Source organism: Gossypium arboreum, chromosome 2, assembly GCF_025698485.1.
Source record: "Gossypium arboreum isolate Shixiya-1 chromosome 2, ASM2569848v2, whole genome shotgun sequence".
Taxonomy (NCBI): Eukaryota; Viridiplantae; Streptophyta; class Magnoliopsida; order Malvales; family Malvaceae; genus Gossypium; species Gossypium arboreum.
This window is the reverse complement of record NC_069071.1, coordinates 114,332,170-114,358,033: the sequence shown is the minus strand read 5'-3', so window position 1 is coordinate 114,358,033 and position 25,864 is coordinate 114,332,170. Positions and strand designations below refer to the sequence as shown.

The 25,864-nt window shown below is 30.8% G+C and overlaps 3 protein-coding genes across 4 annotated transcripts; 1 reads left to right on the top strand and 2 right to left on the bottom strand.

The window, feature by feature from the left end:
* Positions 1–6,042: 6,042 nt before the first annotated feature.
* On the top strand, positions 6,043–9,712 carry LOC108466929 (heat shock cognate 70 kDa protein 2). Its single transcript, XM_017767310.2, has 2 exons — positions 6,043–6,387; positions 7,530–9,712. Exons 1-2 carry the CDS (start codon positions 6,174–6,176, stop codon positions 9,260–9,262), a joined length of 1,947 nt encoding a protein of 648 aa, XP_017622799.1. The 5' UTR covers positions 6,043–6,173; the 3' UTR covers positions 9,263–9,712.
* Positions 9,713–15,838: 6,126 nt separating this feature from the next.
* Positions 15,839–18,479, bottom strand: LOC108467169 (uncharacterized). Of its 2 annotated transcripts, none has more exons than XM_053025227.1 (2): positions 18,082–18,479; positions 15,839–17,680 (listed from the first exon to the last, which is right to left on the bottom strand). In XM_053025227.1, exon 2 carries the CDS (start codon positions 17,548–17,550, stop codon positions 16,069–16,071), a length of 1,482 nt encoding a protein of 493 aa, XP_052881187.1. In that variant the 5' UTR covers positions 17,551–17,680; positions 18,082–18,479; the 3' UTR covers positions 15,839–16,068. The 2 variants fall into 2 exon arrangements, with proteins under 2 accessions (XP_052881187.1, XP_017623208.1); XM_017767719.2 differs by having other exon boundaries at positions 15,839–17,583.
* A 1,137-nt stretch (positions 18,480–19,616) lies between these two features.
* Positions 19,617–22,196, bottom strand: LOC108461814 (uncharacterized). Its single transcript, XM_017761763.2, has 2 exons — positions 21,839–22,196; positions 19,617–21,442 (listed from the first exon to the last, which is right to left on the bottom strand). Exon 2 carries the CDS (start codon positions 21,322–21,324, stop codon positions 19,882–19,884), a length of 1,443 nt encoding a protein of 480 aa, XP_017617252.1. The 5' UTR covers positions 21,325–21,442; positions 21,839–22,196; the 3' UTR covers positions 19,617–19,881.
* Positions 22,197–25,864: the final 3,668 nt, after the last annotated feature.

The window sequence follows — 25,864 nt, the reverse complement described above, 5'->3', positions numbered from 1 at the left end:
AATTCTTGATATCATTCAAAATGAAATATCAAATTTATACATGAACTTTGATCCAATGTACAGTTTGATATATGAACTTCGATTTGGTAAAATTGTACACATGAAACTTGAATATTGTGATTTATATGTATACATTAAATTTTGTTTTTGATTTAATTATACACATTTAAGAAATTGATACATACATTTATTTTCATTTTAATATAGTTGTTTGTATATGCAATATATCAACGTAAAATGATGAGAATTTGATAATGTTGTTAGTGATTTATGAAATTTAATCAAATTAAAATTCCATGTATAAAATGGCACAAAATTAAAGTTCATTTATTTTTAAACAACCTTACTATAAGTTCTGATCATATATATGCTCTTTTTAACAAATGTCTAAAACTGCCCATAACCCCCCTCCAACCCATAAATAAGAGGATAATGCGCTTCAACGCACTTAAACACACGTCTTCATATATTGACAACAATACTCATATTAATCAAACTAAAACTCAGTCGAAAAAAGAATTTAACTTTTAAGAACGTAAAAATTTAAATATAATACTCAAATAAAAACCATGTATAATTTTTTTCCAACAAATTTACTATAAATCAACAACATTAATGATTAGCCAAACATCAGAGGCAGGGCATTAATTGGACTAAAAATAAGAGTTGATGGAACTACTAGAATTAGATGAGGACAAAATTAAATTTGGATTGGGATTTTAGTCATGAAAATGAAAGCACACATAATTGCCTTATAGATTGTAGCCATTCATATATCACTTGGAATGTAAGCCTCAAATTTGATACACAAAAAGGTGATGTACCTAATATATTTCCAATGTAATCTTCAATGAATTATAAAATAAGAAAGTAAAATATGACTTCCCAACTTGTTATATCCGATAATTTTAGATACGATATAAAAAATACGATTACAATTTGTTATCATAGATAAAATATAAAAAACAACGTAATCAGATAGTGGTAGTTAAAAGAATCATATAAACATATAAGAGCACATTAATTTTCATAGTGAAACTATTTCGATTTCTTTTTTAACAAGCAAGTTAGCTTGCAACATGTAACCTACATTAATTGTGTTTTAATTTCGTTAATATCAATGTTGTTGCAACATTTAGAATATATAGATTCAAACGCGTTATATCCTCACTTTAGGAATTGGAGGTTATAAATAAGTTAAGAATTGTATAAATAAAGTTTTCGACAAAAAGAGAAGAAAACTCGATTTCAATTTCGGATGTACTTACTTTGGTCAAGTTTGGGTATTAAAAGAGAGGGCTATTTAGGAAAATTGCTTTTTTTTTTCTTTGGATAAGGAATTAAAGAAAAGAGTAAATTAATGTATTCAAAATAAAAAAATTATTTTATGGACCGTTCTCACTACATTATTCACGGTCTATTCCGAATTATATAATAATATTTCAACAATTTTTATATCATTAACACATAATTTTGATAAAAAATTTTCCCGAACCTCAAATCTAAAATCTTGATCCTTAAACAAGTTTGAGGCCTTGGATTTAAGGGTTCAAGTTCAAAGTTTAGGGTTAGGTTGAGATTTAATGTTTCAATTCATTTTACATATTTGAATGATTTATCGTAATGATATAATTTTAATTTAAAAATGCAATCATACTGAAGCATATATTAATATAAATATTATGTTTAGATAATCCTTTACACTTAGAGAAGAAATCAGAATTTTGTGTAGAAAATTAAGATAAAATTAAAATTTTATGTTTAAAACTTAAATAACTCCTTTAGAAAACAATTATTAAAAAAATACGTTAAAATTTTTAAAGTTAAATTATTAATTTTAATAGTATTCTATAGTCTATTTTAACCCATAAATAGGAGAAAAATATATTTCATGTACTCAAACTCACATCTTCCTGTCTTTGGTAACAATGTCCATATCAATCAAGTTAAATTTTTTTTCTATAAATATCTATAGTTCCTTCCAACCCATAAATAAGAGAATAATGAGCTTCAGCGTACTCAAACTCACATCCTCCTGCGTTGGTAACAATGTCTATATCAATAAAATTAAGATTAGATTAACTAATTTTTAGTGGTCTTAAAGTATAGTTTGGTCATAGTTATTTAAAAGAAAAAGTAAGGAAGTCAAGGCCCTACTTTCTCCCACCGAATTTGTCTTTATTTACACTTTAATAATTTCTTTTACATAAAATTTAAGATATTATTTATTTCTTTTTATATGTTAAGTTTTAATTATTTTCGATATTTTGTATTATTTAAATATTATCAAATTATAGCCTTCATTCTAAATTAGCCTTAAAACTTCTAAATATTTTAATCACATCTTTAAATTATCAATATTAAATCAATCAAGTCCTTTTATTTTTAAAATTATTAATTTAACTATTAAATGACACGCCAATTCTCATGTAATTAAATTTAAAACGATTTTTTAAAGAAAAAGAATATTGTTACATAACTTTTAAAAGAAAAACTAAAAATAAAATAAAATTGAAAAAAGAAAGAAAGAGCTAATGATAAAACTTTTAAAACATCCATTTTATTATATTCATTTTTATTAATTTTTTCATTTTAAATTATATCACATAAAATTTGATGTGTCATTTAACAATTAAATTATCGATTTAGTAATAGAAGAACTTAATTATTATAACCTCAATAATTTGAAGATGCAATTAACATGATTTGAAGACATAATCTGTATAATTTTATCATAGTAATTCATTACTCTAAATAATTTTATTTGAGAATTTAACCATTAAAGCAATTATACATTAATATGAACATTATCTTGAACTAAGAATGTAATCTGTTTTTGCTTCGTATAGAGAGCTGGCATATTCTCTAAATCTTAACCCCAAATCTTTAGCATATATGACTAAAGCTTATTGTGGGGCAACCCACCATTCAGCCCAATTGATACTTCAAACATACTTTATTAATTGAACCAAAATGGGCCTTGTTGGGGAATGAGTTTGATTCAAATGCTAATACAATTTGCATATGAAAAGGGAAATGAGATGTTCATGAACAAGGGCATCCAACTTGACAACTTGATGCATAATTTAACTTAGGCAGATATGTGAATTTCATTCTTTCAACCTGCAACAAGGAGGGACAGACCTCTTGTCTGATATTCTTAATAGACCATTCATTCATAACTAGTATCATCATTAACCACAATACCATAAATAGAGGACATATAATTTAGTCTAGATGTGAGAGTACGTATCGTCATATTCTAAGCCCACATGATTGAGACAATCTACAACTTTATCGAACCAATGAGTTACATAAGAAAAAAACCGACGAATCAAATAAAACATCCAAACTTTGGACTTCTAATAACAATTAACCCAAAATGGACAAATCAAGACTGTTAAAATGAAGTTTATTAACAATCGAGACGGCACCACTCTCAAGCATGACATGATGGAAGCCCATGGAATGTGTCAAACGCAACCCACGTATAATTGCTTGAGCCTTTGCTCAAACAGGTTCCATGCACTCAACCACCCTTTGTGCACATCCACCACGCACAAAACCATCTGAGTCTCTAGTTTAAGTGTTGTTACGGTGATTGGATGTTTGGTCGTGGAACAACTGATCATCGACCCTTTTTCATTTTTTTTTATCTTAGGCTTTGCCCATAGGATTAGGTCTGACCGAATTGATAAATTTATCCTTTGCCTAGGATGGTTGTATCCTTCGAGTCTCATGGGGCTCAATTCTCTAAATCTTCGATGACTTTGATTTGTCAAGTCTCATCGGGATTTCAACTCTCTTGTGGTTGTACTTATTGTTATCTTCATAATTGGCTTTTTGGGTCCATTAGTCAATAGAATTGAGGGACCCATGAGGTAGACAAGATCATACGCATTTATACAGCTTGCTGGCACCTCTATACATGGATGGGCTCCTCGTTGCATGGAGATGATCCCTTTCCCAAATCCACTATTAGAAAGGTTAATCAATACTCGTTTGGTGGCCTATAGAGATTTTTTTTTTTTCTCTTCTCGGTTGGGTTGGGATGTAGTAATGGTTTGATTTTGAACCTCCCCTCTTTTGACTGAAATAAGATATTATATTTGATTAAAAAAAACCAAAAAAATAGACCAATTTATTAAGTATATAATATATATAGGGTTAGTATCTGGTACATTACCAATGTACTATTAGAAAGTTTAGAGACTAGTATTGTAGGTATGGCGAAGGTTTGGGCATTTTGAATGGATTATTTTTAACTTGGTCTTTGGATTATAAAAAGATAATAGTGAAAACTGACAATAAGGGAATTGTAAGTGGAAGGATTGAAGTGGGCATATTTAGACAGATTGTCAAGTTTTACTTTCAAGAGTGGACTGTTAACTTCAAACATGTTTATCATGAAGCAAATACAGTAGCTAACTTCTTGGTGAAACCAACCCATTCGTATGGAGACATCCTTCGAACCTTTGCTGCAGGATGCGGAGTTCCTTTTATGTAAGATTTAGTGCAAGTTTGGATGGATAATGTATTTACCTACGGTTAGTATAAAAATAACGGTAATAATAAAATTAGATATTGTAACATAAAATAAAAAGTAAACTAAACGCACTGTACTACATCACTGCGTCCATCTAAACTCACGTTTAGTTAATTTATATACCACAATTTAATATGATATTTTATTTATTTTATTGTCAAAAAGAATTAAGTAATTAACTGAAATTAATTAATTAGTATAAAATTATAAATTGATTAGATTACTTGATTATGTAATTATTTATTTCCATAATCAAGAGTTTGAATTTGACTGTGTAAATATAATTATTAGCTTATTCTATCATTTTCCTTTGTGCAACTAGGCACGTGCACGAGTGTTTCTTTTACGTCTTTTCACACCAACAACTTGCGTGTTCCTCGAGCACGACACAGAAAAAAGTAAAAGAAGGCAATAAGAAAAGGTTAAATTGTGTTATTAGTCTTTATAATTGTATATGTTGTAAATTTGACCAAATTAAAGGATAAGGACTAATACTATAAGTTAGGCATAGTACAGGGACTATTATATAATTTGACCATATGTAATCAATTTCATTTGTGCATCCAGCCACTTGCATAAGTGTCCTTTTATGTCTTTTCACTATCCAACTTGCGCGGTACTCGAGCCCAACACAGACAAAAGGTAATAGCAGACAACGGAAAAGACCAAAAAAGTCTTCGAGTTTTCACCTTTTGTTTTTCCTAACATAGAATGAATCTACCTAGATGGTGACGGTCCAATGAGAAACAGCCGTAACAAGATTCTTCGCATGTGCCCTTTTCTTCGGCCAATCAGAAACGTCAGATCTCAAACGTACGGTCAACATCCCATCAGATATCTATCTCTCAATGACGTGGCGACTATTTATTGGTTAATTAGAAAAAAATCGAGTTCAACCATCTTGAACTTTGTTGAAATTAAATTCAAATTATTTGAATTTGAACCCAATATGTAGGTTAAAAAATTAATAAAATTAATTTTTAGTAATAAAAATTAATAAAAAATTTAATAGAAAAATTATTTTATTCTTTATTAATGTACATAAATTAATTTATTATTATTTTTAAATAAAAAGAATCGAATACAATTCAATTTCTAATACAAGCGCCTCTATAATATATTTACTCAACTCAAACACATTTTATATAACTATTATATCTATTTATGGGTTAGATAATTTGCTCTGTATATATTGAGTCGAGATTTAATAATAATTTATTTTATAAATATTAATATAAAATTATATAATTATTTTTAAACAATAATATTAGTTCATTTAGAGAATTAAACCGAGTTAAATTTGAGCTCAAGTTTAACTTTTAAAAAAATCGAATATCGATTAGGCTCGAACCATGGACACCTGACTGGAAATGACAGATTTAGACATGAAAGGCTAAAATGGATCTGGGACCGTTAAAACAATTTCCGACATCCGACGGTTCCAAATCTACAGGGATTAGAACATTCTAGAAATCAATTTTCTTTTTTAAAAAACTCTATATAAACCAACTCTTTGCTTCATACGCTTCAACTTGAAACCCTAGCCGTTCGTAGCTGATTCTCAGTTTTCGTTAATTTTCTTCTTTGTTCTTTACATTCTTTTCGTCTACACAACAAATAGTTAGTAATGGCCGGTAAAGGAGAAGGTCCAGCTATCGGTATCGATCTCGGTACAACTTATTCTTGCGTTGGTGTTTGGCAACATGACCGTGTTGAAATCATCGCTAACGATCAAGGTAACAGAACGACGCCGTCTTATGTTGGTTTTACTGATACCGAGCGTTTGATCGGAGATGCAGCAAAGAACCAGGTTGCAATGAACCCGATTAACACCGTCTTCGGTAAGCTTCGACTCTGTTTTGTAACTTTGCTTTATTTTGAAGTTTGAATCTCGTATTTGATTGGATCTGAATTTGCATACTTTCGATCTATGCTAAGATTAGTTGTTTTGCTTAAAAATACAGATCTGAAGTTTACGAGCTAAGATCGCTAAGATTTACGTAGGAAGAACAGATTTAACTTGTTTTTAGATTCTAGTTCGAAGCTTGAATGATACCGGTTTTTGAATCTTTACGTGAACTATTATTTATTTGATGAATTACAAAAAAAAAATACAAAACTGAAGTTTACGAGCTAAGTTTGCTATGAGCCTATGACTAGCGTAGGAAGAACAGCTTTAGCTTGGTTTTAGATTATAGGTCGAAGCTGAATCGTACTGTTTTTTGAATCCTTATGTGAACTGTAGCTGTTTGATGAATTACAAAAAAATACAGATCTGAAGTTTACGAGCTAAGTTTTATAAGATTTACGTAGGGAGGACAACTTTAGCTTGTTTTTAGATCCTAGTTCGAAGCTGAATCGTACTGTTTCTTGAATATTTAGGTGAACTGTTAGCTATTTGTTGAATTAAACTTTGGCTTGTCTAATATAGTTGTTATTGTGTAGTTTTTTGCTCTAGTCTTAGTTTTATTTGACCTTCGGCTCTTAAAAGTCTTAAAACAGAGCTGATAAGTGTTAATGGTCAATGCTTTATTGCGTAGTTTTTTGCTTTATTCTTAGTTTTATTTGACCTTTGGCTCTTAAAAGTCTTATTACAGAGCTGATAAGTGTTAGTGGTCAATGCTTACTGGTTCTAATATGTTAATTCATAATCTAGTTTTATGGTATCATTATTTTTGCATGACATAATCAACGTTATACCGTCACTAATTTCACTAGTTATATTATGTATGTTTTGACTCTTCACTATATTAAAGTATTCGCGTTCATATAAATATAAGAATATGAACATCAAATATCAGTAATCAATGTTTTCACTCACACTCAGCTTAAATAACATGATCAAAATGTTGTGTGTTTTTAATGCTTATTCATATTATCATATAGTTCATGGATTAAAATATTGTGCTTAGTCTCTTGTTTTTCTTGTTGTATTGTTCATTATTTTTATTTAATCTAAACTAATGTGCTTCATCATATACAGATGCTAAGAGGTTGATTGGTCGTAGATTCACTGATTCTTCAGTGCAAAGTGATATCAAATTGTGGCCATTCAAGGTCATAGCAGGACCTGGTGACAAACCAATGATTGTCGTCAATTACAAGGGCGAGGAGAAGCAATTTGCTGCTGAGGAAATCTCTTCTATGGTCCTTATTAAGATGCGTGAAATCGCTGAGGCCTACCTTGGTTTTACAGTTAAGAATGCTGTTGTTACCGTCCCTGCATACTTCAATGACTCTCAGCGTCAAGCAACAAAAGATGCTGGTGTCATTGCCGGACTCAACGTCATGCGAATCATCAATGAACCAACGGCTGCAGCCATTGCTTACGGTCTTGACAAGAAGGCAACCAGTGTTGGTGAAAAGAATGTCTTGATCTTTGATCTCGGTGGCGGTACTTTTGATGTCTCCCTTCTCACCATTGAAGAAGGTATCTTTGAAGTGAAGGCCACTGCCGGAGACACTCACCTCGGAGGCGAAGATTTTGACAACCGAATGGTGAACCATTTCGTGCAAGAGTTCAAGAGAAAGAACAAGAAAGACATTAGTGGTAACCCTAGAGCTCTTAGAAGGTTGAGGACTTCTTGCGAGAGGGCGAAAAGAACTCTTTCGTCCACCGCTCAAACCACCATTGAAATAGATTCGTTATACGAAGGTATTGACTTTTACTCAACCATAACCCGAGCCAGATTTGAGGAGCTCAACATGGATCTATTCAGAAAGTGTATGGAACCAGTTGAGAAATGCTTAAGGGATGCCAAGATGGACAAGAGCAGTGTCCATGATGTCGTCCTCGTTGGTGGTTCCACTAGAATTCCCAAAGTTCAACAACTATTGCAGGATTTCTTCAATGGTAAAGAGCTTTGCAAAAGCATCAACCCTGACGAAGCTGTCGCGTACGGTGCCGCAGTCCAAGCCGCAATTTTAAGTGGCGAAGGCAATGAAAAGGTACAAGACCTCCTGCTTTTAGATGTCACCCCGTTATCCCTCGGATTAGAAACCGCCGGCGGTGTGATGACTGTTTTGATCCCAAGAAACACTACCATCCCCACTAAGAAAGAACAGGTCTTTTCAACATACTCCGATAACCAACCCGGTGTATTAATCCAAGTTTACGAAGGTGAACGAACAAGAACAAGAGATAACAACTTATTAGGCAAATTCGAACTCTCCGGCATCCCACCAGCTCCACGAGGTGTACCGCAAATCACCGTGTGCTTCGATATTGACGCCAACGGCATCTTAAACGTTTCAGCCGAAGACAAAACAACCGGTCAAAAGAACAAAATCACCATCACGAACGATAAAGGAAGACTTTCGAAAGAAGAGATCGAAAAGATGGTTCAAGAAGCTGAGAAATACAAATCTGAAGACGAAGAACACAAGAAGAAAGTGGAAGCAAAGAACGCATTGGAGAATTACGCTTACAACATGAGAAACACAGTGAAAGATGAAAAGATTGGTTCAAAGCTCTCACCAGATGATAAGAAAAGGATTGAAGATGCTATTGAAGAAGCTATTCAATGGTTGGATAGTAACCAGTTGGCTGAAGCTGATGAATTTGAAGATAAAATGAAGGAATTGGAGAGTGTTTGTAACCCTATCATTGCTAAAATGTACCAAGGTGCTGGTGGTGATATGGGTGGTAGTATGGATGAGGATGCTCCTCCGTCTGGTGGAAGCGGTGCTGGCCCTAAGATTGAGGAAGTAGACTAAGTAATTGGTGTGGGCTCTATTTTAAATTAGATTCGCTTAAAATACAGTTTATTGCTTGAACTTGGGTAATTTATTCGCTTAAATTGATATTGGGTAATTTAAAAGGTGGTGGTGTAGTTTACCTGGATTATAACATGGATATTCAGTGGGCTGAGGCGGAGACATTGAGAGAAGGTATTGCTTGGGCACATAACAATAGTATTGAATGGATATTTAATTTCTGAATTTCGATTGAAGAACTATCAAGTCTGTGATTGAGTAGATCGCTCGTTTGAATGATAGGGTGGTCGATGGCCTTTGTAAACTTTCTATTGATAAATATTGTACCTTTTCTTTTAATATAGAGTATCCAAGCGATATTCATGGACTTGTACTCGGTGATGCTTGTTAATATTGAGATAGTGGTCTTCAGATCCATTTCGATAAATAAAAAAAAGTTTCTTACGTCAACACTATGCAAAATGAGAAACTAAAAAAACCCAAATTTCAGTAACACATTGCAACCAAATACTAAATAGTATTTTTTCGAAATAGCATATATACCACCAATATCATATATATAGTAGAATTACATATAAATAACAATTAGTAAGAACATTGTATAAATAGAATATATAATATAATAACCATTATATATAAATAGCAGTAGCATTATAATATCAATGTACAATACCATTTTGCCATCTTCTCTCGGACAATCAACATGGAATAATATATATACACACATAAACAAATATTAAATTTTGAGAGATAGAGAACAGTTCTCTGACTTATCTTGCCCTTGTGGATCCAATCTCTAAAAAAGTGATTTTTTGAAAGTGTAATGCACTGAAAAACAAGAGTCAATTTATTAGAATTAAAAAATAAATTCCTAATTTAAACGGCTAAATTAGCTAATATGTCGGAAAGAAATTAATTATTAAATAGATTATTTTTTTTAATTTAAAAAAAATATGTTATTTTTTGAGAAAGAATGTGAATGCACGTCCAACTGGAAGCACTTTCTGCACAGTTAGTGTGAACGTGTGCCCAATTTAATAGAGAAAAGATTGTATAAAATTGTGATTCCACGTCATCCCTACTTTCTAATAGGAGAATAATAAATCAACTTTTTACTCTTGATTTTTAGCATTTTTAGTAAGATTTGAAATTTTTCAAGAGGAAAAGACTGAAAATCATGAGAAAAAATTTATTGGGGAGAGGTAGGGATAATATGAAATCATAGTTTTATACAATTCTTTCTCCAATTGGATGTGCTTTATTTGTAATTATCAAAAAACACATATAGCTGTGTGCACTTTCTCTTACATGTCAGCAGAAAAGCTAGGTGCGCAGGGGTAAAGCCAGAACAAATTTTTAGGAGGCTGAATGAAATTTTAACTTTTTATAGTTTATATCTTTATAATTTTTAAATGAGTAAATCAAAATTTTATAAATTTAAGGGGGCTAAAGTGTAATTTTACTTTTATTAATTTAAATTTTTAAAAAATTTTGAAGGATTTAAATAATAATTTTTTTATTTTAAGGGAGACCGGGGCTCCTACCAGCCCCCTAGCTACGCCTCTGTGGGTGCACTTTCACACTCTCAAAAAACGACATATTTCCCTAAATTTCAACAAAATTGATCTATTTTATTAATTAATATTTTTTCGACATATTTAACTAATTTAACCAATTTAAACACCAATTTAAAAAACAAAATTTAAAATACCCAAATCCCAATACCCCAATCAAAATACCCAGATTTAAAAACCCAATTCAATTTCATTCAAGAACCCAAATTCTAAATACCCAATCTCGAAAACCTAACTCTAACTATCTAATTTCAAAAGCGTAAGCAATCACCCCAGTTTGTTTTCAAGAACCATCACACCCAACCTCAACAAAAAAAAAAAACCCATAAACGTTCGTTTTAATGACCCCTAAACAAAATCTACAATATCATCAAGAAGAACAAAAATGAAGCCCATAGATATCCATTGGAAGAAACATTTTAAATCGTTAACTAAAAGCTCAATAATCGAGTAGAAAAGATTATATAAAATTGGGATATCCCTTTTAATAAGAATTTGTCACTTCAGTATTTTCATCCTGTAAAAAATAATTTAAATCCAATATAATATGTTGAAATTTAGGATGAAAATACTGAAGTGGCATGTTTTTATTAGAAATAGATACAAATAACATAATATCTCAGTTTTATAAATCATCTCTCATAATGTATAACAACTTTAATTATTATTAGTCGTAAAGAATTGAAACAAATATGAATATAAACCGAGATATTTCAATTATATATATATATATATATATATGGATTTGCTTTACTTTTTGAATAATAAATTTGAATTAATTCAAATTACTGTATATTAGTTACAAATTTAATTAATTTTAATCTTCACAATATTTTAATAAAAGAATTTTTTAAAATAAACACATGAAAAAGGAGATAAATATTAAAATTATACATGAACTTTGATTCAATGTGCAATGTCATACATAGACTTTAATTTTGCACAATTTTATATATGAAAATTTGATTTTATTTATTTTTGCAAATAATTAATAATATTATTGAATTAACATCATTTTATGTTGATATAAAACATACACAAATAATTATATTAATTCAATATGAAAATAAATATATGTATTTATTCATTTAAATGTGTACAATTGAATCGAAATCAAAATTTTACGTATACATATAAACCACATTTCAATTTTGTGTATTTAACTACAGCAAATTGAAATTAATGTATCAAATTACAAATTAAACTTGTTAGGATGATTATTATTATTGGCCTAAACCCATCTCAAGTTTGGGACTAGACCAGGCCCTAATGAGCTCGCAGGCTTGACTCAAGTACTAAGCTTGCGAGGTAAGTGCGTAGGTTGATGACGTATCTAGGCTAGAGTAATGAATGTGTTTACATGCATAAAGCCTACCTAATCTATCTTATCGATAAATAATATCTTATTGTATAAATATACAGATCACACAATCTGAACGACACCCAAAAAAACTTAAATAAACTAAAATTTGTGTAAATTTAATATTTATACCAATATATTCTCATGTGATTGATAGTAAATGCTCCCTATCAAAAATTCGTAAGCAATGATGATTCAAAGGGAGACAAGTGGTCCAACCCACTTTACAATTCAATCCATCTTTTCTGAGGATGTTTTTGGACGCACCATCTTCACTCTTCCTTATCACTTTGCGTCGGCACGCAATGATTTTAGACCTAAAAAATGGTTAATATACTTGAGGGGTCTCTCTATTGTAGGAATATAATCAAATTAGTCCCTTTACTATTAAATATATCAATTTAATCTTTATACTATTGAAAAGAATCAAATAAGGCCAAACTGGAATAGAATTTATATTTACTATGACAAAGTTAATATTTTTAAAGTTTTGTGTTCTATAAATGAAATCTTTTATTTGAAATTTAGTTGCATTTGAAAAATAATAATTTTCAAGATTTTTTTATAAAATAAATGTTAACTCTATTACAATTTAGACTTATTTGATATTTTTAATAGTATAGAGACTAAATTGATTCAGTCTCTATAATACAGAAACCTCATAGGTATTTAACCCCTAAAAAAATACAAATATTTTTTTCTATAACTGTAACCGACATAGATAAGAACCTGTTCAACAATAGACTTCGTATGCGTGTGTGTTTTTCCTTGCCAAACAAGGGAAAATTTTATTATTAGTCCTTATAGTTTTTAAATTTTTAAATTTTAATCCTATCTCAAATGGCAGTAGTTAAATCTACTAGGTTAAATTCTACTATTAGTTTTGACCTATGCATAAGTTATAGGTTTAATTTTTGTTCTCCAATTTGATCATTATTAGAAGAGATTATCGGGGAGGGGGTTGTTAAGGGCTTCGACCCCTCCCTAAAATGAAAAATTCCAATTCAGACTCACTAGAAATAATAAAATTTCAAGTTAATCGTGGTAAAATTTCATTTCTGCCCTCAAAATATGAAAAAGAATATGTTTAGTCCCTTAAAAATGATAAAATTATAAATTAATACATAATAAATTTACATTGTGACCTCACAAAAATTTATAATTCAGTTCTGCCCCCTAAATTTTTTTTTGGTTTCACCCCTAAATTTTAAAAATTTTAAGCCAAAACTAAAACTTCACAATTAAAAAAGTATAAGGACTAAAAAATAATAAAATTAAAATATAACAACTAAATCCTAATAAAAAAATTAACTATTAGCTTTGACAATTGGTACATATAGATAAGACGATACCTACAACACGGCTATGAGCCATAAAAAAAAAAAAAAAAAGCGCGTTAAATGATAAAAAAGTGTACTACTTTATTAGATGCCATACGTTACCTTATAGCCACACTTCAGCATCAACCGGACCGTCTGTCCGGTTTAATCCCGTTCATTGAAATATTAAAATCGTTTATGTATGGCTTTCTTTATTCACACCATCAATCGAAAATTTTAATTTCCTTTTCTTTTTTATAATTTATATTTTTTATGAAACAACTTTAAATGTTAATGATCTATAAATCAAAATCCAAACTTTCTTTTTTCTAATATTCGACACAGACTGTCGTTTGACTTATATTAATTTATGTTCTTTTTCTTGTAATGGATATTGGTTGTCGAACTGTCGATTGGAACTAAGTAGCCAGAATAAAAGCTTTTGAATAGTCCAGTGATCATTTTATATCATTTTATAATTTTTTTAAAGTTAAGTGATTAAAACGTAAATTTACTAATAATTTAACGACATTGAGTGTCTCTTAGTTTTGGAACTTGACAATCTTTTCTAATTTTAATTATTATGCCGACTTGGTGCTATGCTATTGTACCATTTTAAAAAAAAAAGTTATGATGTGATATAATCTCGAAATATTACATAATCAAATGGATCAAAACATATAAAACTTACCAAATTCAAGAATTAACGTGAACTTAAAAAAATAAAAGATCAAAATAAAAAAATTAACAAATTTATAAATTAAATATTAAATTATCCTAAATAAAACTCGATACAACAAATTTAAATAAAATCAATCAACAAAGAGAAAAAATTTCATCCCCTCAAGTTACACTGCCCACGTTAAAGTCTACCAAAAGTGTCAATTTAAGATAAGCTAAGCTAAAGAGACGCCATACTTGACCTAAGTTTTTTAAATCTACAAGAATTTGCCCTCAAATTCCTACTAGTCATTAGCCATACATAGAATGTGGACTAATTCCCCACCCACCCACCCACCACAGATAGCTTAGCTTATTTATTATTAGTATCTCTTTTCACCCAAATTATCTATCATTTATACCTTTCTTTTATATTATATAAAAGGTAAGATGACTTATTTAGACCTCTAATGTTACAAAAATATTATTTTAATCATTCATTTAATTTTTATTTTTATTTATCAAATCATTTCAAAATAGAAGAAAAAGTTAATATTTTTAATTTTACTGAAGTGACATACGTAGATGACACATCGGCATTAAATTAATTTTTTAAATTTTAAAATTCAAGAAAATATAAAAATTGAAAAATCATTAAAATTATTTTAAGTATATAAACAACTATAAAAAATATCTTTTAAATTTTTAAAATTAATTAAATGCTAACATGTCATCTACACAACAATTCACGTGTATGCTATGTCAGCAAAGTTAACAAACGTTAACTTCTCTATCCATTTGGGGTGATTTGATAAAAAAAATATAAATTTAAAGGTTAAAAGAAAAAAAAATTAAATAAAAAATTAAAATAATTTTTTTATAAAGTTGGAGGGCTAAAAAAATATTATACCTATATAAAATAAAAGGTTGTTAGGTGTCACCACTTTATATGTTTTATATGTTTTCATTAGTGTTAAACAGTAATTTTGCCCTTTTCCATCAAATTAGGTGGCAGTTGGACTTGGTCTTGTGTCCTTGATTTAGGATTAAATTAATTATGACAATGAAACTTTGAAATAATTGATAAAGGATAAGTCATAGGTCTCCAATTTTAAATATTTGTGTTCGAGTTTTACTATATTTAAATTATACGTGAATTTTGTTTAGATTTAATTTAAATTTTTTTTAAAAAACAGCATAAAACAATTACAATCTTAAAATGCTATCAATGTAGAAAAATAGTATTACGCGCAACTATTGGTAGAGTTCATACTGAATCTAAAAACTCTCGAAACAGTTGTACGTTATTTAATCCACTTTAAACTGTTTTAGCCATATGACCAGAAACATTATTTTAAGCTCTCGAAATGTTAATGATTTATATTTTTGTAATGACTTGAATATCATTAATTTTTTCTCAATTTTGATCTTTATGATGATACGATACTCTAAAATTATAATACATGATGACTTGATTATTCTATGAAAATATAATTTTGGCACAATATCAAAGCACAAGATCATCACATGGAACCAAAATTTGGATAAAAATTGTGGACCAAAAAACAATTTACGTGTTAATAAAAGGACTCACCAAGTAATTAAACAATTTCTACCTTTTCATTAAAATTCAATAAATATGTCTGAAACTACAAGACACAAGTTTAATATATCTTATATTAATGACTAAATATAATCAAATATGTCTGAAAAATCAAATTCTAATTACAGTCAAACAAGGACCACTACAAAGAAATATATCAATTAGTGGGGCAAAAATGGTAAAAACATAAAATGTAGGACCCATATTTTTGTTTTCATAGATTACATTGTATGGTACAAAAGTCAGTAAAAACAATGCAGCACCAACCACAGCAACTACCCTTTTATAATTCATGTCAACATAAGATCATTCCCCACATGTTTAGGCCGAAGACAAACCCGGATTTCGTGTTCTTCGGGCACCATCCGTAGTTTCGGAACCATAATCTCAAGCACGGATCCTGGCCCGTCGTGATATGCTTCTATGTGGGCATCTTCAGGGATTCGAGTTGACAATGGGATTTCTCTAACGAATTCGCCGGGAGGGCAATGCTCGGGAGCGGGATCTGTAAGCTTGAATGTCCGGTTGTGTCGTTTGATAAACGGCATAGCCGATGTGCTCAAACAAGATAGTTTTATAATACCATGAGTGAGTGTGTTCCTCCATGAGACCTTTACCCTTTGAAGATCTACAAAAGGCAAGCTGATAATGATCAAGTAACTGGCTTCGTCCTCGTAGATGGCTTTCGCAGCGGTAACAGGACCGTAAGTGCTTTTCATTACCCCGCTGAAGTCGTTTAACCAGTGTGGTTCACTAGGATGAATTTCCATGTCCGGGATTCGGTCAGAAGGAGGAATGACAGGCAAAAAGCAATCATCGTCTTTCCTCCTCTTGTTGCTCACAAGTGATAAGTCTGTGCCATCACCGTACGTATGGCTCGATGATTGAGTAGATAAATTGAGTCCAGACCCATTGAGCAGTTTCCTCGAGTGAGAATGTGGTATGTTCTTTATTATCTGAGGTCTCTCGAGCTCAAAATCAGTGTTCGGGAGGTTTCTCCATGAACTAAAATCACTAGCCTCGAGTGGAATCGTGAAGTTTAAATCCCTTCCGGTAAGCTCAATCCATTTCTTCCGATCTTCTTCACTGAGAGCAATGAGATTCGGTGATGGAACAAGTTCGATCCCGTGCACACACTGAGGATTCGACAATCCTCTATAATGCTTCCGTTGCATCCTATGGGAACGGATAAATCCCTTATCCACACTAAAAGGAAAAGGACGTTCCCCTTGGCGAGAATGCCCATTCATGTAGCTTCGAAGTTGCATTTTACCCAATGCATTCTCGGGTTTCTCCTTGAAAACCCACATATACATATTCTCCATGTCGTGTTGAACCATGAAAACATCCAACTTAAGATCCGATTTATCGAAACCAGAAACACCATTGCTATCTCGAACGATCTTAGCCTTGGATTTCTCATTCAAAGCAGGTTTGAAGTAAAAGCTAAAGAACAACCAAGCACCCCATATGCTATCTACCCGCTTAGTGCATTTCCGTCCGGCTTTCGAGACTGGAAGGTAGCTCTCGGTTTCATAAGCTTGTGAACACAGCCCAACATCTAGAATATCGCACTGATCGGAGTTCCATGGCTGCTGTGGTGGAGGGCTACGCTCGGCAGATAGTGGCAAATTGATATCCGGTGGCAGGGACAGAATCGATTGCCGATTCTTGTCTAAATCAAACTCGTCGTGTGCGCTCGAGTCCATAGATAAAAGAGTTGAAGGATGATGATTCTCCATTGAGAAAGTTGTAAGGAGAGAAGCTCCCATTTCAGCTTATGCAATTGGAGATTGTAATAATTGCTGCTTGTGGATTGAATTTTTCCATTTACCCCAAAAAACCCCCCAAAAAATTCAATAAATTATCAATCACCACATGATTTTTCCCTCAATCAAAACCCTAGAATTTTATAAAAGAAAACATAAAACAACAATCCCCAGAAAAACCCACAGAAATCAACAACTTATTTTTTTTAAATCAAATTCAACAAAACCCAACTTATTAACAATATAACAAACAAATTGTAAAACATAAATAATTTTACCCTAAATTCTAACACAATAAATTTCCCTAAAAAGCTGCTAAAGAAAGAACCCTAAAATCTACAGAAACTGAATCAAAAGCATAAATTCCATAAAAAAACAAAAAACCCAATTCTTATTTTTGCTTTACATAAAAAAAATTACATCTTAAGAATTAAAAAAAAAAAAGAAGACCCAACTTTGACAAAGCAAAATTAAAAAAAGAGAGAGAAATTTCAAATTTTCTAGAAGAGAAATGAAGGGATCTTTAAAGGTTACCTTATGGGATAAGCATCGAGGAATCGAGATGAAGAAGGACCTTCATGAACGATTATAATGCTCAGCTCCACTAAATCATCATCATCCCCAACCTTACCCACCATTTTTTTCCCTTTCCTTTATCTCTTCAGCTATTTTTTTAACTTTTATTTTCTTTTTTATATTATTATCCGTTTATATGCTTCCCCCCCCCCCCTTCTGTTCCTTCCATTTACTTGCTTTGTTTTGTGGCCAATAAAGAGAAAACAGAGAAGAAAATAGAAAAGAAAAAACAGAGGAAAATGAAAATAATAATAAAAAAAAAAGTGAAAGAGATAATGAGAAGAGAGATAATTGAAAGGTAAGCCACCGTCTCATTATACAGAGGTTTATATCGTTAGTAAAAGCCTACACTGGATATCACCCATATTAATTATCGCCGTTACTTAACGGTAACGGTGCACTTTTCCTTCGCGCCACTTTTCTCAATGCTCCACCGTTTCGTTTACCGGGTAAATTACATCTAAAGTCATTAAATTTATTCAATATCAAAAAGTTACTATTCGAAAGTTTTTATTTAAGTTATTAGACTGTTAAAGTTGTTATTGTATAACCTTCTCTATTCGAATTACCTACACAATCAAAAGCTCTCCCTTACTCATCTCTTCTAAAATTTTTTTTTCTTTTTTTTTTTATAAAAGAGCTTTGAATGTCACAAATTTGAGAATTAAAATTCAAATAACTCTTTCTTTGGTCTTCAACATCAACTGTCAAATCAACTTAGATCTAAGTATGTTCTTCTTCTCGTTAATGGGTACTACTCCACTGTATCATCTAATCGTTCTATATTTTAAAAAAAAATTAACAGCTCAGTGACTTAATTGAAAACTTTTGAATAGTTTAATGACTAATTTGTAACTTTTTAAAATTTGAGTGACCAAAACATAAATTTATTAATAATTTAGTGATCTTAATTGTAATTTACCCATGATTATTTTATAGCGATATTGTGTATTCTTAGTTTTAGTTGGTTAATGTACTATTTGAAACTTGAGCTTAGTTTCAATGTTCAATTTGATATTTAAGTTTTGCTTTAATATTCACTTTAGTACTTAAGTTTTTTTATTTGATACTTAAAAATTTTTTAGTCAAAATTAAATATCTAAAATTTAGCTTTAATATTCAATTTAGTGCTTTACGTTTTTCTTTTGTCCTAATTAAATACGTGCATTTTTTATTCAAATAATGTGTCTAATGATATCATTTTGATACTTAAATTTTTTAGTTAAATACTTAAAATTTATTTTAATCAAAATTAAATACTTAAAATTTAGCTTCAATGTTGAATTTAATGCTTCACTTTTTCTTTTGTCCTAATTAAATAGTGCGGCAAAAAATATTTTACAGGTTAAGTTGAGAAAAGTTAACAAGTTCAAAGATTTATACAAGGAGTAAATTATCTATTTTATAATAGAGGGATAAATTTGTTGTTCGATATTTTGTACTAAAAAGACGAATTTGTTCTTTGATCTATAATACAAGGATTAACCAAGTAATTCAACAACTTCTACCTCTTCATTAAAATTCAATAAATGTCTGAAACTACAAAACACAAGTTTAATATAATCAAATGTCCGAAAAATCAAAATCTAATTACAGTCAAAAAAGGACCACTAAACAAAACATATTAATTAGTGGGACAAAAATGGTAAAAAGTAAAAAACGGAAGACCCATATTTTTGTTTTCATAGATTACATTGTATGGTACAAAAGTCAGTAAAAACAATGCAGAACCAACCATAGCAACTACCCTTTTATAGTTCATGTCAACATGAGATCATTCCCTACATGTTTAGGACGAAGACAAACCCGGATTTCATGTTCTTCAGGTACCATCCGTAGTTTCGGAACCATAATCTCGAGAACAGAACCTGGCCCATCGTGATATGCTTCTATGTCGGCGTCTTCGGGGATTCGAGTTGACAATGGGATTTCTCTAACGAATTCGCCGGGAGGGCAATGCTCGGGAGCGGGATCTGTAAGCTTGAATGTCCGGTTGTGTCGTTTGATGAACGGCATACATGTTGTGCTCACACAAGATAGTTTTATAATACCATGAGTGAGTGTGTTCCTCCATGAGACCTTTACCCTTTGAAGATCAACAAAAGGCAAGCTGATAATGATCAAGTAACTGGCTTCATCCTCATAGATGGCTTTCACAGCGGTAACGGGACCGTAAGCGTTTTTCATTACCCCGCTGAAGTCATTTAACCAGTGTGGTTCACTAGGATGAATTTCCATGTCTGGGATTCGGTCGGATGGAGGAATGACTGGCAAATAGCAATCATCGTCTTTCCTCCTTTTGTTGCTCACAAGTGATAAGTCAGTGCCATCACTGTACATATGGCTCGAAGATTGAGTAGATAAATTGAGTACGCTCTTCATTATTGGAGGTCTCTCGAGCTCAAAATCAGTGTTCGGGAGGTTTCTCCATGAACTAAAATCACTAGCTTCAGGTGGAATCGTGAAGTTTAAATCCCTTCCGGTAAGCTCAATCCATTTCTTCCGATCTTCCTCACTGAGAGCCATGAGATTCGGTGATGGAACAGGTTCGATCCCGTGCACGCATTGAGGATTTGACAATCCCCTATAATGCTTCCGTTGCATCCTATGGGAACGGATAAATCCCTTATCAACACTAAAGGGGAAAAGGCGTTCCCCTTGACGAGAATGCCCATTCATGTAACTTCGAAGCTGCATTTTACCCAACGCATTCTCAGGTTTCTCCTTGAAAACCCACATATACATATTCTCCATGTCGTGCTGAACCATGAAAACATCCAACTTAAGATCCGATTTATCGAAACCAGAAACACCATTGCTATCTCGAACGATCTTAGCCTTGGATTTCTCATTCAAAGCGGGTTTGAAGTAAAAGCTAAAGAACAACCAAGCACCCCATATACTATCTACCCGCTTAGCGCATTTCCGTCCGGCTTTCGAGACTGGAAGGTAGCTCTCGGTTTCATAAGCTTGTGAACACAGCCCGACATCAAGAATATCACACTGATCGGAGTTCCATGGCTGCTGCGGTGGAGGGCTACGCTCAGCAGATAACGGCAAATTGATATCCGGTGGCCGGGACAGAACCGATTGCCGATTTTTTTCTAAATCGAACTCGTCGTGAGCACTCGAATCCATAGATAAAAGAGTTGAAGGATGATGATTCTCCATTGAGAAAGTTGTAAGGAGAGAAGCTCCCATTTCAGCTTATGCAATTGGCGATTGTAACTATTGCTGTTTGTGAATTGAATTTTTCCATTTACCCCCCAAAAACTCAATAAATTATCAATCACCACATGATTTCCCCTCAATCAAAACCCTATAATTTTATCAAAAAATCAAAAACATAAAACAACAATCCCCAGAAAAATCAAATTCAATAAACCCCAACTTATCAACAATATAACAGACAAACTGTAAAATATGTAATATTTCCCCTAAATTCTAACACAAAATCTATTGAATATTTTCCTAAAAAACTGCTAAAGGAAGAACCCTAAAGTCTCCAGAAACTGAATCAAAAGCATAAATTCCATAAAAAAAAAACAAATAACCCAATTCTTATTTTTACTTAACATAAACAAAAAGAAACAAATTACATCTTAAGAATTAAAAAAAAAGAAGAAGGAAGACCCAACTTTAAGAAAGCAAAAGAACAAAAAGAGAGAAATTTCAAGTTTTCTAAAAGAGAAATGAAGGGATCTTCAAAGATTACCTTATGAGATAAGCATCGAGGAATCGAGATGAAGAAGGACCTTCATGAACGGTTATAATGCTCAGCCCCACTAAATCATCATCATCCCCAACCTTACTCACCATTTTTTTCCACTTCTTTTCTCTCTTCAACTTTTTTTAAAAAATTTATTTTCTTGTTTATATAATTATACGTTTATATGGTTTTTTCCCTTTTTGTTCCTTCCATTTACTTCCTTTGTTTCGTGGCCATTAAAGAGAAAACAGAGAAGAAAATAGAAGAAAAAAACAGAGGAAACAGAGGGAAAAAAAATGTGAGAGAGATTTATAAGAAGAGATAATTGACAGGTAAGCCACCGTCTCGTTGTAGAGAGGTTTATTTCGTTAGTAAAAGCCTACACTGGATATCACCAACATTGATTATCGCCGTTAATTAACGGTAACGGTTGACTTTTCCCTTGCGCCACTTTTTTCAGCACTCCAGCGTTTTGGTTATTGGGTAAATTACACCCAAGTTTATTAAACTCTTTGTAAGTTTACGTTTTGATTATTTAATTTAAAAATGTTATAAAATGGTCACTAAATTATTTAAAAATTTTTATTTAAGTCACTGAGCTATTAAAATGATTGTTGTTTGGCCTTCTTTGTTTGTAATGATTGCATCAATTGAAAGCTCTTCTTTCCCTTCTCTTTTACATTTCAAAATTTTTTTTTTTGAAAATATATATTGAATTAAATAATAAATCTAGCCATAGAAATTAGGAATTCTAGAAACTACAAAAACAACACTATTTGAAACAACAAAATCATGGGAAAAACCATTCAGTTTCCAAGAAAAACACACAACAGATGAACCAATTTCTTGCTTTCTCTTTTTTTGAATCAATATTAGTTAAATTCGGTGCCTCAATCTAAAGTTGCGAATCAAAATCCAAATAACTTTTTCTCTAGTCACCATCATTGATTGTTAGATCGGCTTGGATCTAATATATATTCTTTTACATGTTGATGGGTACTGATCCACTACACTAATCATCGAATCGTCACTTAAAAAGCTTACCAGCTAGATTTTAAAAAAAAGTTTAACAATCCAATGACTTAAATAAAAATTTGAATAGTTCAGTGACTTAAATGAAAACTTTTGAATAATGCAATAACCATTTTGTAATTTTTTAAAGTTAAATGATCAAAACGTAAACTTACTAATAATTTAATAACCTTGGGTGTAGTTTACCCAATTGTTTTATAACGATGTGATGTGTTCTTAGTTTTTAATTAGGTCGATATACTACTTAGAACGTGAATTTGGCTTCAATGTTTACTTTAGCACTATGTTTTTTCACTTAAATACTTAAGAGTTTTCTTTTATCAAAATTAAGCACCTAACTTTTATTTTGTACTAATTAAGTACCCACATTTTTTATTAGAGTACACGTGTCCTAATGATATCATTTTATAAATTTCATTAAATAAACTTCAACAAACAACAATCAAGATTATTTTTCAAAAAAAATTATATTTTGTTTTATTAAATTCAATATAAATTATGCAATTAATATTTGTAGGTTTTAATCATATCTATTTTTTTCTTATTGTCCCTCCCTAATCCATTAATAAAAGAATAATGCGCTTTAGCACACTCGAACTCATGTTCGCTTGTATTAACAATAATACCTATACCAATCGAGTTAAAACTAAATCGAATTTTTTTTTATTTTTAATGGTGAAATATAAAAAAAAAAAAAAAAAAGAAGTAATTTGGGTTGCTTCCAAGTTCCAATAGTTTTTCTCAACTAATTTCTATCAAATTGTAGTAGCAAGTGGATGATAGTGATAAAAAATTGACACCTGTCTATTCTTCTTTAATGTTTTTTGGAGTTTAGAATTTTCCCTCATAGACAAACTCGTACAAATTGTTGAATGTTATAAGAAGACAAGGATGAAAAGCAACACTATTTCGATTGGAATTGATAACTATTTAAAGAAGGGGGAAACTGCTAAAATAGTCACTTATGTTTGAACTATTACGTTTTAGTTACTTACGTTATCGTTTTAGCCCTTAGTTTTTACATTCTTTGTTGAGTTAAATTTGGCCTTCAAATTTTTAAAAAGAGTTGAATTTGACTATTAACCTTTAAAAAATAATCGAATTATTATTATTTTAATAAAAATATGTTAAATTTTTAAACATATATAGCAACCTATATAACAATCCACATATGTTTCATGTTATTTTTTTATTTTGTATTTTTTTATAATTCTAAATTATTTATTAATGTAGCATGCAATAAACAGGGTCATGTCAGTATGAAAGTACGAGTGGACTACCACGCAAGTTGCTACACTAACATCATTAAAAATTAATATTTTAGTGAGCATTTTATTTTAAAAATAATTTAACTCATTTTGAAAAATTAATATTTAGATTTAATTAAAAATATTATCCAAATTAATAAAAATATATAAAAAATGAAAGCTGAATTTATCATTATATCATATAATATCTATAAATATTTTATCTTTTAGATAATGCCCAAAATCAAGCATAAGCAAAAATCATTACAAATTTATAAATGTGACACATTGTTTGTAAGATGTTTGATAATTTTATTTCCATAACATCAATCAATGAGTGGTTGAATATATATTTGTGCCTAAAAGCTACTATAGAAAGACTCAATATTTTGGAGTAAAACAAAAACCTTGGATACTTTTTTTCTGAATAATCTCATTATAAGTTCTGATCATATATATATATATATTTTTTTGAGACAATGCTTAAAACTACCCATAATCTCTCCCTAACCCATAAATAGGAGGATAATGCATTTCAACGCACTTAAACCCATGTCCTTCTACATTGATAATAATGCTCATGTCAATCGAATTAAGACTCAACTGGCTAAAATGTTGAATACTTTAACTGCATATAATTAAGTAGAAGAAACCCAATAGTTCTTACTATTTTAAACTTAATAATTGAAACAACTTATATAGAGATCTATGAAGGTGATTGGTGGAATATGGGGATCCTATTAGCCATTCAAATGAGTTGATGGGTAGGTATCAAATCTTCAAGGCACCTCAATGTAAATTAGCAATTTTTTTGGACTTTTTGCACTTAATAAACAATTTATTTGGGTGATTCCGAGTAGAGACAAGATTAGATTGAAAAGTATATGATTTCGGATAAAATCAAATTAATTCGGTTAACCAATCGAATTCGGTTAATCGATCGATTAACCGAATTAATTTGGTCAGGGATAGGTTAATAATTTTTTAAAAATTCGGTTAACGGTTAATTTAATTCGAAATCAGTCGATTAATTGAATTAATCGAATTTAATAAATAATATTATAATATATAAGTATTCGGTCGGTTCGGTTTGGTTAATTTTTTGGAAATATAAATTAATCGGTCGGTTAAGTCAGTTAATTTTTTATATGTTTTATATTTGTTTTAACCAAAAATAAAAAAAATATATATAAATTTTCGATTAATTTGGTTAACCGACTGAATTAACTGAAAAAGTTCGGTTCGGTTAATTTTTTTTGAAAAAATTTTGATTCGGTTAACAGTTAAGGGTTTAAAAAGGTCGATTAGTTCAGTTTATGATAGTTTAGGTTAGTTAACCTATCGGTTAACCGATTAAACACCCCTAGTTGATGGACAAAGGTACTCCTACGATGGGCGAATTTAAAGGGGGCAAGCATGCAGGGGCGTCTCCCAAATGGGAAGAATGTTTTTTAGTTCTCTAATAATTTATACAAGTAAATGTTATTATGTGATAAATTTCACTTTAGTCCCTCAAAAATAAAAAGATTTTTATATAATTTTTTTAAAAGTATTGAAATTGTAAGTGAATGCAAAATAAAATTATATTTTAACCTCACAAAAAATTATAATTCAATTCCGGTCCTTCTAAAAGAATTTTTAAATTTACCCGACTCCTGCCCTTTACTCTTTTTGTTTTATAGCTGCCATTTACTCCTTCATAAGTACTATTACTGATATTAATGGGGATTTGGCTAATTCCTTTTGCTTGACA

What these genes read in the sequence shown, in the direction of transcription:
- LOC108461814 (XM_017761763.2), bottom strand. Translation starts at nt 21,324, where the DNA reads ATGGGAGCTTCTCTCCTTACAACTTTCTCAATGGAGAATCATCATCCT.
- LOC108466929 (XM_017767310.2), top strand. Translation starts at nt 6,174, where the DNA reads ATGGCCGGTAAAGGAGAAGGTCCAGCTATCGGTATCGATCTCGGTACA. An exon ending in CCCGATTAACACCGTCTTCG is followed by an intron (nt 6,388 to 7,529) that starts GTAAGCTTCGAC and finishes CATCATATACAG; the next exon opens with ATGCTAAGAGGTTGATTGGT.
- LOC108467169 (XM_053025227.1), bottom strand. Translation starts at nt 17,550, where the DNA reads ATGGGAGCTTCTCTCCTTACAACTTTCTCAATGGAGAATCATCATCCT.